The sequence below is a fragment of the Mus pahari genome, chromosome X, assembly GCF_900095145.1.
Source record: "Mus pahari chromosome X, PAHARI_EIJ_v1.1, whole genome shotgun sequence".
In the NCBI taxonomy this organism is placed as follows: domain Eukaryota; kingdom Metazoa; phylum Chordata; class Mammalia; order Rodentia; family Muridae; genus Mus; species Mus pahari.
Genome location: NC_034613.1, coordinates 91,705,356 through 91,721,626, shown reverse-complemented (window position 1 = coordinate 91,721,626; position 16,271 = coordinate 91,705,356). Strand labels below are relative to the sequence as shown.

At 40.7% G+C, this 16,271-nt stretch overlaps 2 protein-coding genes across 3 annotated transcripts in view; both read right to left on the bottom strand.

Moving 5' to 3' along the window:
* Atp7a (ATPase copper transporting alpha) overlaps nucleotides 1-2,179 on the bottom strand; it is a 104,398-nt gene extending 102,219 nt beyond the window's left edge. For both annotated transcript variants that reach the window (XM_021187687.2, XM_029534148.1), the window contains exon 1: nucleotides 2,057-2,179. The gene's annotated coding sequence lies outside the window, so the exon portion shown is untranslated. The remainder of the gene's footprint in view (nucleotides 1-2,056) is intronic.
* A 4,367-nt stretch (nucleotides 2,180-6,546) lies between these two features.
* LOC110313979 (cytochrome c oxidase subunit 7B, mitochondrial) lies at nucleotides 6,547-12,484 on the bottom strand. The gene is made up of 3 exons (XM_021188449.1): nucleotides 12,320-12,484; nucleotides 9,549-9,673; nucleotides 6,547-7,228 (listed from the first exon to the last, which is right to left on the bottom strand). The coding sequence occupies exons 1-3, from the start codon at nucleotides 12,357-12,359 to the stop codon at nucleotides 7,151-7,153; spliced, it is 243 nt and encodes an 80-aa protein (XP_021044108.1). The 5' UTR covers nucleotides 12,360-12,484; the 3' UTR covers nucleotides 6,547-7,150.
* Nucleotides 12,485-16,271: the final 3,787 nt, after the last annotated feature.

The following is a 16,271-nucleotide window of genomic DNA, read 5'->3' as shown; positions in this document are numbered from 1 at the left end:
AAAAAAAAAAAAAAAAAAAGAAACAAAGATGTTAACCTATCCTTCAGAAAAAAACTGTTTAACCTGACTAGGGGCCACAAATCGAGATCTAAGACTGGGTAGAAGAGTTTCTATTACATTACCAAGACAGAAAGAGAAATCAATTTGGAGAAGAAATGCAAGGACTCCTTGAGGGGAAACTGGAACAACTTTAGACTTTAAAAATTGTTATTTATTGCCATCTTTTTTCGGGTTTTTTTGTTTTGTTTTGTTTTTTCTTTTTTGTTTTTTGAGACAGGGTTTCTCAAGACAGGGTTTTTCGGTGTATCCCTGGCTGTTCTGGAACTCAATCTGTACACCAGGCTGGTCTTGCACTCAAGAGATCTGCCAACCTCTGCCTCCCCACTGCTGGGATCAAAGCTGGACACCACCACACCCAGTTGACATTTTTAAAACTAGGACACGATACTCAATCAGAATTAAAAACTGATTGAGACTCAACAAAGAAACAACAAGCTCCCCATACAGGAACGCTGCCTACTTACTTGAGTGTCTTTTACATTGCAGGTTATATTCCCATTAAGCCTCATATACTAACTGTGTTTATCATTTCCATTTTTTTTCTACATATAGGCTTTTGGTGGGTTAACAGTCAGTTCTATGACTATCCTTCATGACTCCTTTTATGTTCTGATTGTATTTCAAGGTGTCAGCGATAGAACCCAGGGCCTTGCCCATGGAAGGATAACACTCTACCACCAAACTACCTCCACAGACCTTATTCTTTTTGTTCCCTCTTGAAATCTTGAAAGGTGTGGTTGTTAGAAATAGAGATGTGTATGTACAGTGATCTTACCAGTATTTCTGGGCCTGGACTATCCCCCCATTCCTCCACCCCTACAGAGCTAAGTCCTGTTCACTTTTTCAGACAGAGCTCCAATGCTTCTTCCCGTACACCTTTATAAACTTCCTGGTTGTAATATATGTTACTGAGATTTTAAATGACTAGGTGACTGTGTGTTCCTTTCCTACTTCATTGTGGGACACTCAAGTACAACAAACCCTTCGTTACCATAGATACAAGAAAGTGAAAATTTAAAAAGTTAAAAAAACTAAAACCTCTCAGTTCAAAATAATCTCTCTTTAAGAACGATAGTAGAAAAATCTAGGTTCTTTATTCAATTAATTGCTAGAACCCACAGTCTTCATGGGCAAATTTGATTCAGTTGATTGCAAACTCTTTTGAGTCCAAGAACTGTCTTAATTTGACATCACCCCATCTCTCTCACTTCAATATCACACCTAATTCAATGTTCTGCACACACTGTCTCAACGCAAAGCCGTATTACTAAGTAATGAGGCTATAATTAAAACAAAGTTCAGATCCTAGAAAAATATTGGCTTGTAAAAGCATGAGTGTTGTCCGAGTTTAAAATAACCTCAGCATCTACAACAAAAAGAGTCAAAAGGAAGATACAATCCAGCATGTGGGAGGCACTGAATTCAACCCCCAGCACTGAAAAGAGGGAGGAAGAAGGAGAAAGGGACAGAGGAGCCTCAGAAAAGCCGCGCAGGGTGGGACAGGGATGGCTGTAACTTTCCTGGAAATGGAGCACAAAGAATAAAAAGGGGTAGCGAGCCTCCGTTTAGTTTAAGCTCCCAGAGCGTAACAAGAAGCCAAATACCCCGTTTAAGAAAAATATTTAGTCAGTGATGGTGATCTTCGGAACCTCATTTTCTAAAGTAGAAAGAGATGTCATTAATCAAAGATCCCAGTCCACAAGAAGTCTAGTGCGCGGTTAGGACCTTCTCGTGTCCACAATTAGCACAGGCCACAGATGATTAAAATGCTCTCTCCAGGAGAGTAAAAAAAAAAAAAAAGTGACACAGGTCAGGACCCAGCCTCCTTTCTCTGCCCTGGTTAAGAGGGTAAAGCCTAAGTGTGGTTAAATATGTGAGTTGTGAAGGAGTTTGTAGATTGCCCCAGCTTAAAGTGGTGACCTTCTCACCATCCTAGACCGTACAGACAACTGACAAAAGAGTGAAGTCGCCGATGGGAAGCCGCTGTGGGACTCACCTGGGTTTCCAAGGCTGGGGTTCGAGCTCTGGAGCTCCGCAGGGCGCAGGGCGGCAGCGATCGACCAGCACACAGCCTCCGCGCTCGCACACACAGAAGAGTCTGGGCGCAGGCGGCGGCAGCTCCTCCCTCGATGGCTTTCCCAGCCCCAGCCTCCCCAGCCTCCCCAGCCTCCCCAGCCCACAGCGTTCGCCCCGCCCTCCTCTGAGGCCCCCACTTCCGGCCGATGCCAGGGCCCGGAAGCTGGGCGGACTAGGGAAATGGTCCACGTCACGTGAAAGGGAGCACGCGCCGGGAGCTCGTTGCGCCCCCTGGTGCACTCATGCATCCTCGGCCAAGATGAGTTAGTTTAATAAGTAAACATGGTTTGCCAGGTCTATGATATTTTATGCTGGCAAGGACAATCTCTGGGTGGTTTATGGCGAGCCCTCACTATTCAAGTACTTTCCCCCCTTTTTTTGTTGAGTTTGCCTTAGGCACTGGGGTTGGGAGCCTAGGCGACTGCAAGTGCCTAACTCATCTTGGCCGAACCACGCACTGGACTGTCTCAAAGAAAACTTTTTGTCCAGGCTGAAGAGATAGCTCAATATTTAAGAGCATTAATGACTCCTCTTTCAGACCATGTAAGGCAGCTCACAACAGCTGGTCCAGGGAATTGATGCCCTCTTCTGGCCTTCTAAGGCACTGCCTACTTGTGCACAGATGTCCATGCAAACAAAACACCCATACACAAAAAAATAAATCTACCCATACGATAGACTGCTGCTGTAAACTGCACTCTAAACCCACATAAATGATGTGGTACACACACTCACACACACAATTTTCTCAAATAAAGCATAACGACATAATTCAACGGGGTTGGCAATTCCTTGAGTTTAATCCCCTGCAAGAAGATGCTTACCACCAAATCCGCGGGCGTGAGTTCCATCCCTGGTGGAGGGAGAGGACTCCCACAAATTGTCCCAAATTGTCCTCTGGTCTTTACGCTTGAGGTAGTACATAGAGCACACCCACAAATAAATACATGTAAAATAAATAAAAATGGACTGGAGTGATGGATCAATGGTTAAGAGGACGTACTGTTCTTGTAGAGGACCCAAGTTCAGATCCCTGAATCCACAATGTGATAACGTGCAGCTGGGTTGTTACTCTGTGGGCTCTTCATTTCCCCATCCTTCATCATCCCTCCAACCCACCAAACCCCGTTTCACCACCTATCACTATATAGGAGAGAAAGGATGCAGGGGGAGAGATAGAAATCCCTGGAACCAATTTCTTTCTTATTTCTTCTTTGAGCACAACTACTAACAAACCAAAACCAAACCTCCTGAAAGACCTTCAAACACAAACCAATCAGGGCACTAGCATGTATATACCCAGAATGCCAAATGTCACACAATCGCAGAAACTGTCTGCAGCCGGCAAAACCATGCTTCTGTTAGAGCGCCAGGCAAATCATGCACAGCTGCTGTGGATAGTTCGAAGCAGCCCCATAGCCCACGCCTGGGATTAAAACTTAAAACACATTCCTATATTTCTGTGTTGACTAAAAAAAACAAAACTCCAGAATTCTCAGTACAATAATGGATAGTTCGCAACAACTTGTAACTCCGTGCCCTCCTGTAAGAGGGGACCTAGTACCCTCTTATGAACTGCGGTCACTTACACCCACATGTGCACATAATTTTCTAAAAAAAAAATTTTTTTTAGTATAAAGATTCATTGTGGTGGAAGGAAAGGACTTAGAAGAGGGGTAGAGGCAGTGAAAGGGAGGGCAACAAAGACAGGAAGAAAGGCCAGCTGGGAACATGTGGGAACAGAGAGAGTGAAATCTTAAAATTAATTTTTAAAGAGTAACTAAGGCAACTTGTAAGTGTGGTCCCAAATATCAGCAAACTGAGTAATAGGTGCAAAATGATTGGTGTTGAGCTAAAATATCACTATTCACGTACATTTGGCCAATTGGGACACATTTTCCCTCAATACGATTGTCATGGAACTAAAAAAAAATAAATAAAATCACTCAATGGGAGGAACCAGAAAATGAGCTAGAGAGAATCAGAATAGCAAGTCAGCTATTCCTCTAGGTAATCTAGACACTGGTTTATCCGTCACTCACGGCCTCATTAAAATGCCACCTTTGCCTGCATCCTCTATTCCCTGAATGCTCGAGCATATTAATATTCTTTTCATGATTACTATATTGAATGAACAATTATAAGGCAATGTATTTAGAAAGTTTTCAAGTTTGCTGGGAATTCAGCAAATACTAAACACTAAATTGCTTCAACATGGGATCAACATATCCTTAATGAAGTGGTCACCAGGTAACACCATTAACATCTGAACCTGAGAAAACGACTCTTCCGTTAAGAGTACTTCCCAGAATGGCTGACAACTGTAACTCCAGCTCCATAGAAATAGAAAATACATAATTCCACTTCAAAGTTAAAAACAGGACCTATGGTATCCATCTTAATCTAACAGTATTTCATAGTCCCTCAAAGAATCTTAAAGGATTGCTTAATGCTTCTGAGGTAAGCTATCTCAAGTCTTCAACCACAGAAATACATGATAGAGAAATTCATTTAGTGACCTCCCAGCTCCAGGTAATTATAAAATCCAAAGTAATGTGTTAGCTATAACTAAGTTTAACTAAAGGTAGAACTTGCCTGAATGAAGCAGGAAAGTAACAAGGTTCCAATATTGTGGAGACAAAACTCAGCTAACTACTGCTGCATGTCTACTAGTGGTCATGGTAGTATTAAAATCATCCATCTAAGCCAGTCGCGGTGGCATATGCCTTTANTCCCAGCACTCAGGAGGCAGAGGTAGTCGGAACTCTGAGTTCAAGGCCAGTCTACAGATGGAATTCCAGGACAGCCAAAGTAGAGAAACCTTGTCTCAAAAAAAAAAAAGAAAAGAAAAAATAAGTACAAGAGAGAAGCAAGCTGGGGTTGGGTAAGTAGGTAGGGCATTTGCTGCCAGGACCTACATGGTAAAGAGCCTACCCCTTCAAGTTGTCCTCTACGAATTGCCCTCTTTCACATGTGGACTGTGGCACACCTCAATACAAAACACACACACACACACACACACACACACAAATTAAGTAAAACACCACGTGAAGTTGACAACTATCACTTACCTGACAGAAAGGACAACTCAAGAGAGACGGGGTGTGAGGGGGGACGGGAAGCAGGTGATTAGGATGTAGTGATTAATGGAAAAAAATAGAACCAACCATAGTGTACATTATGTCATCATCATGAGTGCTAGCTCTGAGCTCAAAAGCTGTATAAGCTGTTAAATGTATTGTTTAATCAACATTTCACATTGATCTGTATTTGGATGGATTAGTACTAGTTTGAACATTTCTACAGATCTCATAAAAAATGTTCTAAAATGGGCTGGAAAGAAGGCTCAGCAGTTAGGAGCACCGACTGTTCTTCCAGAGGTCCTGAGTTCAATTCCCAGCAGCCACATGGTTGCTCACAGCCATCTATAATGGGATCAGATCCGATGCCCTCTTCTGGTACATCTGAGGACAGCTACAGTGTACTCATACATAAAATGAATAAATCTTTTTTTAAAAAAATGTTCCACCGGGCAGTGGTAGCCCATGCCTTTAATCCCAGCACTTGGGAGGCAGAGGCAGGCGGATTTCTGAGTTCAAGGCCAGCCTGGTCTACAGAGTGAGTTCCAGGACAGCCAGGGAAACCCTGTCTTGAAAAACCAAAATAAATAAATAAATGAATAAATGTTCCAAGTTGTTGGGGTTTTTTTTGTTTGTTTGCTTTTTGAGACAGTGTCTCAACTATGTAGGGCCTGACTAGCCTGGACCACTGCAAAGTGATCCTCCCTGCTTTCCTGCCTCAGGAGCACGGAGATTGAAGGTTATCTGCTACCGCACCCAGCTTAAATTTTACCAAACAGCATTAACATAGTTATAAAGCTTGAAAACTACTTCTTGTAAATAGAATGTGAAATTCCTATCAGATAAACTGCTAAAAGCAACAGAAATTCCATGTTCTGCTTATTAAAACCATCTTCTGGGGGCTGGAGCGATGGCTCAGCAGTTAAAAGCAGACTGCTCTTCCAGAGGTCCTGAGTTCAAATGCCAGCAACCACATGGTGGCTCACAACCATTTGTAATAGGATCTGATGCCCTCTTCTGGGGTGTCACCCTCTACTGGTGTGTCTGAAAACAGCTGCAGTGTACTTAGATATAATATTTTTAAAAACCATCTTCTACTTATTAAAACATCATAAATTATAGACTGCAGCTCTTACAAAAAGGAGTAATGGAACCTGTGATATAATTAACACTTCGTTTAGTTTACACCTTAAACAGGAAATTCATTGCCGTATACTAAACTCAGGACAATCCTCAAACCTAAAGGTTATATAATATTGCTATAATTACAGAAAAATAACAGGAGAGGCCAATGAGTAGCAAAGCTTATCGCTTTAAATCCATGATTAGCAGTCTGTATCTCCTCAGCAACAGTTAAATTACTAGGAAGCATGTGACAGATCCTAAGGATTAAGGATTATGCTGAAAACTTATACCTAATTAAGATGAATATGCCATACAGTGTAAGGAGTGGTAGTCTTCAGCAAACCTAGCTCCTACAGGATCATTATCCCCTAAGGTTTGGTGACAGTCCAGTCTCTAAGCAGAAGGGAGTTAATGACAATTCCAAATATAACCATGAGGTAGAAAACACTAAGCATAACCTATATGGCCAATGACCCAGTGGTCTCCTAAAACAGCTCTGTGCTTATTTCTTCATTCTCTGTAATTTCAGCTTACTATAAAGGTGCCTTCCTGATCATGGAGTTCCCTCATACCACCTCATAGGGTAAAGAGCCATTTTAAGAGACAATACAGCTTAAATGAGAAGTCACCATGCTTGGCTTCATTTACAAAGGAAGAAAACAAACCTAGAATGAAGGTTTCAAGGTACTTTATTTCTTTATTTGTTTTTCAATCTGCCATAGTATAATGAGTACATGATTCTTTGACTTGGCATTCACTTATGAGTTGGTTTTGAAACAATTCCTTGATTATTGTACCAGCTGGCATGACTACTGATCTCTCCATTCCTTTGGGGTGACTCTGCCAACAGGGGACATGTTCCATTCTATTCCAATTTGTGTGGCTGTCTGTAAGAATTAAAAGGCTGTCAGTTATACATATTTAAACCACAGTCCATTCTCAACTTGGAAACTATATCTTCAAAATTACAAAGAAATTTTGTCTGCTCCTTAGTTTAACAATAAACAGCAAGTCACCCAGGAGGTAGTGCTTTACACAGTCGTCAAAGCAAACTGCTGTCCATTCTGAGCTGAAGGAAATGTTCTAAATCTGCACTGTCCAATGTAGGAGTCACTGGCCACATCTGGCCATTAAGTAGTTGGAATATCTGATGGCACACACATTTAATCCCAGCACTCAGGAGGCAGAGGCAGGTAATTCTCTGAGTTTGAGGACACCCTGGTCTACAGCATGAGTTCCAGGACAGCTTAGACTATACAGAGAAACCCTATCTTCAACTACCCCCAACCCCAAAAAAGTACAGGGAATGTGGCTAGAAGACTGAGGAAATGAATTTTGAAATTGTTCTTAAATCAAAACTATATTTTAGAGCTGGAGAAATGGCTCAGTGGTTAAGAACACTGACTGCTCTTCCAGAGGTCCTGAGTTCAAATCCCAGCAACTACATGGTGGCCCACAACCATCTGTAATGGGATTTTAAGTCCTCTTCTGATTTGTCTGAAGACACCTACAGTGTACTTGCATACATAAAATGAATAAATGCTTTTTTATAAAAACTGTATTTTACATTTTTCTCTCCCTCTGAAATATTGCTTCTGTTGAACACAACTACCTAAGAGAATTCATTTATTTCAGTATCTGACAAGGCAAAGGAACAGATCATTAAAGGTGCATGAATATGCTGAGATACAGAAGACCCTGGGTTCAACCCTCAGAACTAATATTAATAGTATTTCAAGCAAGGGTTGAATTACCCTTTTTGTTTTATTGAGCCAGGTTTGGTTCAATGTGGCCCAGGGTGACCTTAGACTTGTTATGTAGCAAAGATGTCCCTAAATTCTTGATCTTCCTGTATCTCTATTGTTGGGATTACAGATGTGTGCCACCTCACACAGCAATCTGTATCATTTACACAGAAATATATTTATTAAAATTTTAAAATTACCACTTTTAACCAGAAAATAACTAGAAAATAAGTTGTTAAGCAACAGATGTAGAGCCCTAAAATATGGTAAACAAGGTATATTTCATCTATCAAGAAAATTACATTTGAGTTTTGGGGGTTGTTTGTTTTGAGACAAAAAGTCTGCTATGTCGCCTAAGCAGACCTCAGGCTTGCTATAGCTCTAGCTGCTCTTACTCTTCTCTCAGTCTATCTACCTCAACCCCCCATGTGCTGGCATTGCAGCTGTGTATCTCCAACCATACTGGCTTGTGCCTCAGCTTTGACTACAGAATTTTAGAAGGAAATCCAGTCACTGAATATATCTAGGAAGGTGACTCAAAATATGAAAATCCAGAAATTATACAACAAAAAACCTGGCCAACATATCTATAGATGTTTTCATCATAATAAAGACACCACGGCAATGTTGTTGTTGCTGTGAATTGAACCCGGGGCTCTGTCAATGTTAATCATGTACTTTAAAACCTATGACAGCAATCTTTTAGCTGATGTCATATGGAAATATGATGGGTCAGAATTTCTCTACTGCAATGAACTGATGTACAAATTTCGAAAGGGAACAAAACTCAACATTAGAATGTTCTGTTTTAGAGGTAAGCGCTCACTATGTACATTATATAACCCAGGCTAACCTCATACTTGCAGACATATACCCCCGTGCTTGGGCTCCACAAATAAGATTCTTCTAACATCTACACAAGACAGAAAAGGGCTGCCTTGCAATCCAACAAAAACTTTGTTACTAGAAACATTAAGAGGCTGAATGCAAAGGAAGACACACACATTGGGTAGATGATCAGACAGTCTTTCCAATCCTTCCTTAACTAGAAATTTAACATTTTCAATACATAGACTAGATGAGAATAAAACATATCTAAATTAAAAACCACTGAGCCTGGGCTGGAGAGATGGCTCAGTGGTTAAGAGTGCCGACTGCTCTTCCAAAGGTCGTGAGTTCAAATCCCAGCAACCACATGATGGCTTACAACCATCCGTAATGAGACCTGATACCCTCTTTTGGGGTATCTGAAGACAGCTACAGCAAGGCATTGGGGCCAGGGTGAGAAAAAAAAAGTGTCTGACGACAGCTGCAGTGAACTTAACATATAATAAATAAATAAACCTTAAAAAAAAAACACTGAGCCTGAGATTATAGCTCAATGACAGCACTTGCCTAATGTGTGATACCTTGAGTTCAATCCCTAGAACTGCAGAAGAAATAATCAACTAATAGTACTTACATATGTCCATGTAGAAACACAGAAGATGGCTCCACCTGCTAATATAGCATTTCCATATTTGTCATGGAAACTAGGTGTCCTCTTCTGGTGGCTCTGCCTTGCCACCACTTGCTGAATACTTCGAACTTAGAAAAGAACATAGAAATACATGAATCAGTCACACAATTCTCATTTTTTCTGCATTACTGAAAATTTTCACAACAAAAAAATAAAAATCAAATGTTTATCACCTTAAAATTATGCCCCCAAAACTATGGTAAACAGGATTTTAAAATAACTGGTAAAGAATAAGGTTTTTGATTATATAGTAAGAGTATATAAGCAGGCAAGTACTGGGAAGGTGGAAGCAGGAGGATCAGGGTCAGCCTAAGGTGCATAAGACCTTGTCTCAAAAAACAGAGTAGAAAAAATGTATGATAGAGATTTTATCATCAGGTAATTTCTAGCCTAAAAGTGAGTATTATACATGAAGACACAAATCTCTGTTGTACAAGAAAGTAGAATTAACTGAGCATTTAGGCAAGTAGGATTTGTAGGAAAATGGAATTAAAATTGACAGAGATAGCCAATCAAGTTTGGATGAAGAACATGGTATATAGGTAGTTTAGTAAGGAATAAAACTCGAAAGAGGTGGTAAGTACCAAGAAAATCAATAGTTTTTCTCTTCAAATCTTGACACCACCTCCTTATTGTTTTAAAGGTCTTTACTATGTTTTTTTAAAGATTTCTTTATTATTATATGTAAGTACACTGTAGCTGTCTTCGGACACACCAGAGGAGGGTGTCAGATCTCATTATTGATGGTTGTGAGCTACCATGTGGTTGCTGGGATTTGAACTCAGGACCTTCTGAAGAGTAGTTGGTGTTCTTAACTGCTGAGTCACTTCTCCGGTCCCTGTTTTAAAGGTACTTACAGATACAGAAGAAAAAGCAATGTTGAATTGAGTGAGGTACAGCGGTTTATACCTGTTCTCTCAGTACTTGGAGGCTAAAGTCGAAAACTATACTCAATTTTGATGCCTGGCTGGGCTGCAAGGTAAGACCATTTCAAAAATAAAAACAAAACTGTTGTTCACTCACTAATGTTTCAGGCTGGGGAGAGCCTGGATTCAGTGGTAGAGCTTTGGGTTCAAGTTCTATCAAATCCTCCCCTCACCTCCCCAAAACAAACAAACAACAAAACAGTGGTCTCTACGTGGTATACTCCTAATAATTCCTTAACCATTATATTAGCTCTTTAGCTGCTTACTTACCCTTAACTTTTACCTTTAACCAGCCACACCCAGGGAAATGTAGTGTGATTGGTGTAGGGCTTGCCTAACATTCCCTAGACTTGATTGCTAACACTTCAGAAGCAAGCACAATTAGGTCTCTAATGGTGGTAAGTTACTTTCAATCCCAGCACTTGGGAAATGGAGGCCAAGGATCAGGAGTTGAAGACATCCTTGGCTACAAATTAAAATGGAAGGCCAACCTAGTGTACTTGACACCCTCCCTCAGAAAACAGCCACATCCGGAATAAGCAAAGTCATAAACATTCCATAATTTATTCTGCTCCAGAACATTTAAAAAGGTGAGTATGAGAAATAGAAACACAACAAAATAAACTTTAAAAAATAATTTTTTTGCCTGGTCTCCAGAGCAAGTTCCAGAACAGCCAGGCTACACAAAGAAACCCTGTCTCAAAAAAAAAAAAAAAAAAAAAAAAAAAAAAAAGACAAAAAAGCTTTTCCTACATTTTTTTTTAAGTTTCTAAATCACTTAAAGGTCAAAGAAATTGAGATTACCAAACAACTGTTGTTTCAACACTCTGATTTACCAAGTGAATATCCTTAAGTCTCCCCTCTATACCAAAAAAAAAAAAATACCCACCCAGTTTAGTAACCAGAGATTGGTTAATAATCTTTGACATAGGTATCATTTACTAACCTCTGTTTTACAAAAACATGTTTATAACGCTAAATCATTTGTCCAAAGTGAAAGAAATAATAATACAGCTTGTAGCAGATGAAAGATCAGTCAGTTGAGCTCCTATTTTTTTTTTCAATTATGCCCAAAGTACTTCAGTGCTTAGAACACAGCATGAGATCTAAAGGTAAAATAAAACTAAGCCATGGCTAGAGAAGCAAGTATGTGTAAGGTCACCTTCATTCACATTACTGAAGGTCACCTTCAGGGGAAAGCAATTACAAAAATGAGGTTTTTTTTTCTTTCCAGTCCAGTGTATTTTCCATATATATAGCTAGTCTCAAATTTCCACGTACTTGCCTAACTTTTAAGCAGAAAAAAAATGACCATGATTGTTTTCGCTATAGTTAATATTCCGTTAATAATCTACAGATGACTTCTTCAAAGCTGCCAGGCTTAAAGGTTTTCAACCCCTTGCTATGAATCCAGATGAGGTAGATTTAGTTTCCTATCACCGTTATTGTAGGAGATCAGTTCTTCTACGTAAATACACTCCCAGAGCTAAAATTTAGAACCTCGTTAAGAGAGCAAGGTGTCTGCCAAAGCGTTCTTCCTGGAAATCATAGGTCTCTGAAGAAAGAAAATGCATAACTAGGTTAGGAACACAAGGACAGGATAATAAAACCACTGTCACGGCTACCTCTGTTCGGGCTAGTTTCCCTTCCCAGTGACTGGAGCCCACGCAGGGGACCATGCACCTAGAATTAAAACCGCAGGATTTGGGGCGGAGGAAAGGGGCATGAGAGCACGAGGACAGCCGGATCCCGGGTGTCAGAAAGGACTCGCCCACATCATCTGCTCACCTTGGAGACGGCTTAGTGCGTTTTTGGCTAAAGGCAACATCGCGGAGACGAAGATGGAACTGCGGCGACTACGCTGCTGCCTTGGTGCAAATTCACCCCAGCTACCCTTGCAAAGAGTCCTGAAAAACAAAATGGCTTTCAGCGGGGATTCCTGATGAGAATTGGTGAGATGTCGCGAGATTTGGGGGGATTGACCTATAGAAATTGTAATCCTAGTTCCTGCGAGGAAAGAGAAAGGCCTTTGGGAAATGTAGTTTCAAGCTTGATAGCCGCCATAAAATAGTATTTACTAAGCAGGGAGGTAACTCTTTGGACAAAGGTTTAGGACTCTACAAAGGAGAGCTGAGACACCGACTTTACATAAGGCACCAGCGTCAAAATGGTGCTAAAACTCCAGAGGATTGGATCTACTGTCTCACTTCCAATTACAGTCCCTTCAAATTTTTCACATTTTGTCTCCTATTACTTATATTAATTGGTTTTACTTTTATTCTTTTTTTTTGGAATTTTTTGGGGGGAGTTGAGACACGGCCTCTCTAGTCCTGGCTGACCAGGAACTCTCTATGTAGACCAAGCTGGTGTTGAACTCACAGAAATATTCCTGCCTCTGCCTCCTAAGTGTTGGGAGATCAATTGACCTTTTCCCCCCTAGGGATGTACATCTGGCAAGAATACTATATACAAATGTATCTTCTTAAGAAACTCTGTGTAAGACAGGTCTCCCTGTGTAACCCAGACTGGCTAGAACTTACTATGTAGCCCAGACTGGCCTAGAATTTGCAAATTTTTTTGCTTTAGCTTCTCTAGTGTCATGGTTAGAGAAATAATGTACAAATCAAACTGCTTCTTAGAGCATCCTATCAGAAGGTATAGGATCTTAGCATGTCCTATTCAGTAATAGTATGAACTTAATCATTTAATCAAAGCACTGCATACCAGTTTCTACACTTTAAAGCCACTGCTTTCCCTTTGTAATTAAAAGAGTATCTAGAGGGGAAAGGAGGGATGTGTGCAACAAAAAAAGGAGTAACTCAACTCCTGAATAATGCATAATGACTATCCTATTCTGCATCAAGCTTCTATCCACTATATTTTGTATCCATTGGTGATTCTGTACCACATTGTGTCTATATGACCACTCCAGTGCATATGCCTAAAGCAACCTGAGTGACCATAAAACAAAGGTACTCAAACAATCATGCTTATTTGGTGTGCTTGTTTATTTATTTTTTTAAGATTTATCTATTTATTATATGTAAGGACACTGTAGCTGTCTTCAGACACCCCAGAAGTTCTCATTACAGATGCACGACCTTTGGAAGAGGACTCCGTGTTTTTAACCACTGAGCCATCTCTTCAGTCCTGTTTATTGTTTTAAGATTTGTAGATCTGGCCAGGCGTGGTGGCGCACGCCTTTGATCCCAGCACTTGGGAGGCAGAGGCAGGCGGATTTCTAAGTTCGAGGCCAGCCTGGTCTACAAAGTGAGTTCCAGGACAGCCAGGGCTAAACAGAGAAACCCTGTCTCAAAAGAACCAAAAAGAAAAAAGAAAAAAAGAAAAAAAAAAGATTTGTAGGTCTGCATTTTCTTTGTGACCATTTATTTATTTATTAAGATTTGTGTAACTGGGCAGTGGTGGCACACATCTTTAATATCAGCACTTGGGAGCAAAGGCAGGCAGATTTCTGAGTTTGAGGCCAGCCTGGTCTGGTCTACAGAGTGAGTTCCAGGACAGCCAGGGCTATACAGAGTAACCCTGTCTCAAAAAAAAAATTTATGTATTTATTTTGTCTATGTGGGTACACTGTAGCTGTCTTCAGACACACTGTAAGAGGGCATTAGATCCCCATTACAGATGTTTGTGAGCCACCATGTGGTTGCTGGGATTTGAACTCAGGACCTCTGGAAGAGCAGTCAGTGCTCCTAACTGCTGAGCCATCTCTCCAGCCCCTTGTTTCTTATTTTTGTGTTTGTTTCTTGGAGACTAGATTTCATCCTGTAGTACAGGCTAGCTTGGAATTTACTATGGAGTCATGCCTGGTCTTAATCTCCTGGCAAGCTGCCTGCTTCAGTTTCCCAAGTACTGGGATGATAGGTGTGAGCTTACGTACCTATAATTTAACCATTTTAAAAGTTTTCTTTCTAAATTTTGAGGTAAGCTCACACCAAGTGACTCATATGGGCCATTAACTCACTCTAAAGTACAAAGACAGGCATTGAACTTGTGATCGCCCTACCTCAGCTTCCCAAGTAGCAGGAATTAAACTGACCTATGAGGCCCAGCTTAATTTTTTTCATATCCTATTTTCACATGCATTTCCCGTCTTCTTCTTCTTCTTCTTCTTCTTCTTCTTCTTCTTCTTCTTCTTCTTCTTCTTCTTCTTCTTCTTCTTCTTCTTCTTCTTCTTCTTCTTCTTNTCTTCTTCTTCTTCTTCTTCTTCTTCTTCTTCTTCTTCTTCTTCTTCTTCTTCTTCTTCTTCTTCTTCTTCTTCTTCTTCTTCTTTTGGGTTTTTTTCGAGACAGGGTTTCTCTGTGTAGCTCTGAATGTCCTGGAACTCACTCTGTAGACCAGGCTGGCCTCGAACTCAGAAATCAGCCTGCCTCTGCTCCCCTCTTCTTTGAAACAGGGACTTGCCATTTAACCTATGTGGGTCTCAAAGTTGGGATTTTCCCACTTTAGTCTGCCAAGGGCAGGGATTACAGGAGTGTGCCACCACGTGTGGCTATTGCTTTCTCTCTGTGTCTCTCTCCGCCTCTGTCTCTGTCTCTCTTCTGCTCTCTTCTCATCTCGCCGTCTTTTTGTTTGTTTTGTTTTGTCTTGTTTTGTTTTGTTTGAGACAGGGTCTCTTGTAGCTCAGGGAGGAACTCCCTATGCAGCCTAGACTCCTATTAATCCCTGATATCCTCCTGCCTCTATCTCCTGAGTACGGAGATTACAGGTATGCACCTCCAGGCTCATTTTATTTCATATCTCTTTATGTTGAGACCAATTACTTTCCTTTCTTTTTTTAAGATTTATTATTTATATAGCATTCTGCCTGCATTATGCCTTCAGGCCAGAAGAGGGCACCAGATCTCATTAGAGATGGCTGTAAGCCACCATGTGGTGGCCAGAAATTGAACTCAGGATCTCAGGACCAGCTCTCAACCACTGAACCATCTCTCCAGCCCCTCTCCCTTTTAAAGCAGTTACTTTCCTTTCAACAGTCATCTCCTTAACTCTCCAAATAGTGGAATTATTATAATTATTATAATTCTGTGGGGGTTTTGCTTTCTAGCAGGACCTAAAAGAATAATCACATAGTATGTTCCACACATTCAAAATAAATGCACCTTGGGCTTTGGATGTAGCTGTGGTAAAATGCTTGCCCAGCTTGTGTGGGATCCTTTACTCAATCCTTTATTGTGCCCTGCACTGCAAAATAAATAAATATGTCCACATTATAGTGTGTGTGTGTGTGTGTGTGTGTGTATACTGAGGAAATATTGAGGATTAAACCTATGTGTTTACAAATAACAGCTAAATGTCCTACCAACTGATCTATATATCCCCAATGTCTTAGGGTTACTGTTGCCATGTTATAACACCCTGACCAAAGTAACTTGATGAGGAGTTGCAGTCATGGGAACAGTACTTGAGCCATCTTCAAGAATAGTATGCGCTTGAAAAAAAAGATTGGTGGGGGTAGTGGTGGGGGTTGGCAGCATGAATGTATTGCACTGGGTGTGTGCCTGGTCTCTGCGAAGGTCAGAAGAGTGCATCAGATCCCCTGGGACTACTGGGTTGTTACCCACCAAGCTGGTGCTGGGTGGGTCTTCTCCCCAAAACAGTTAAATGTTCTCAACCCTTGAGACATTTCTCCAGCCCCTGCCCCAAAATATTATACTAATGGAGTAAATTTCAAAAAAAAAAAAAAAAAACACTTTTGATGTAAGATACTTGGATGTTCGGG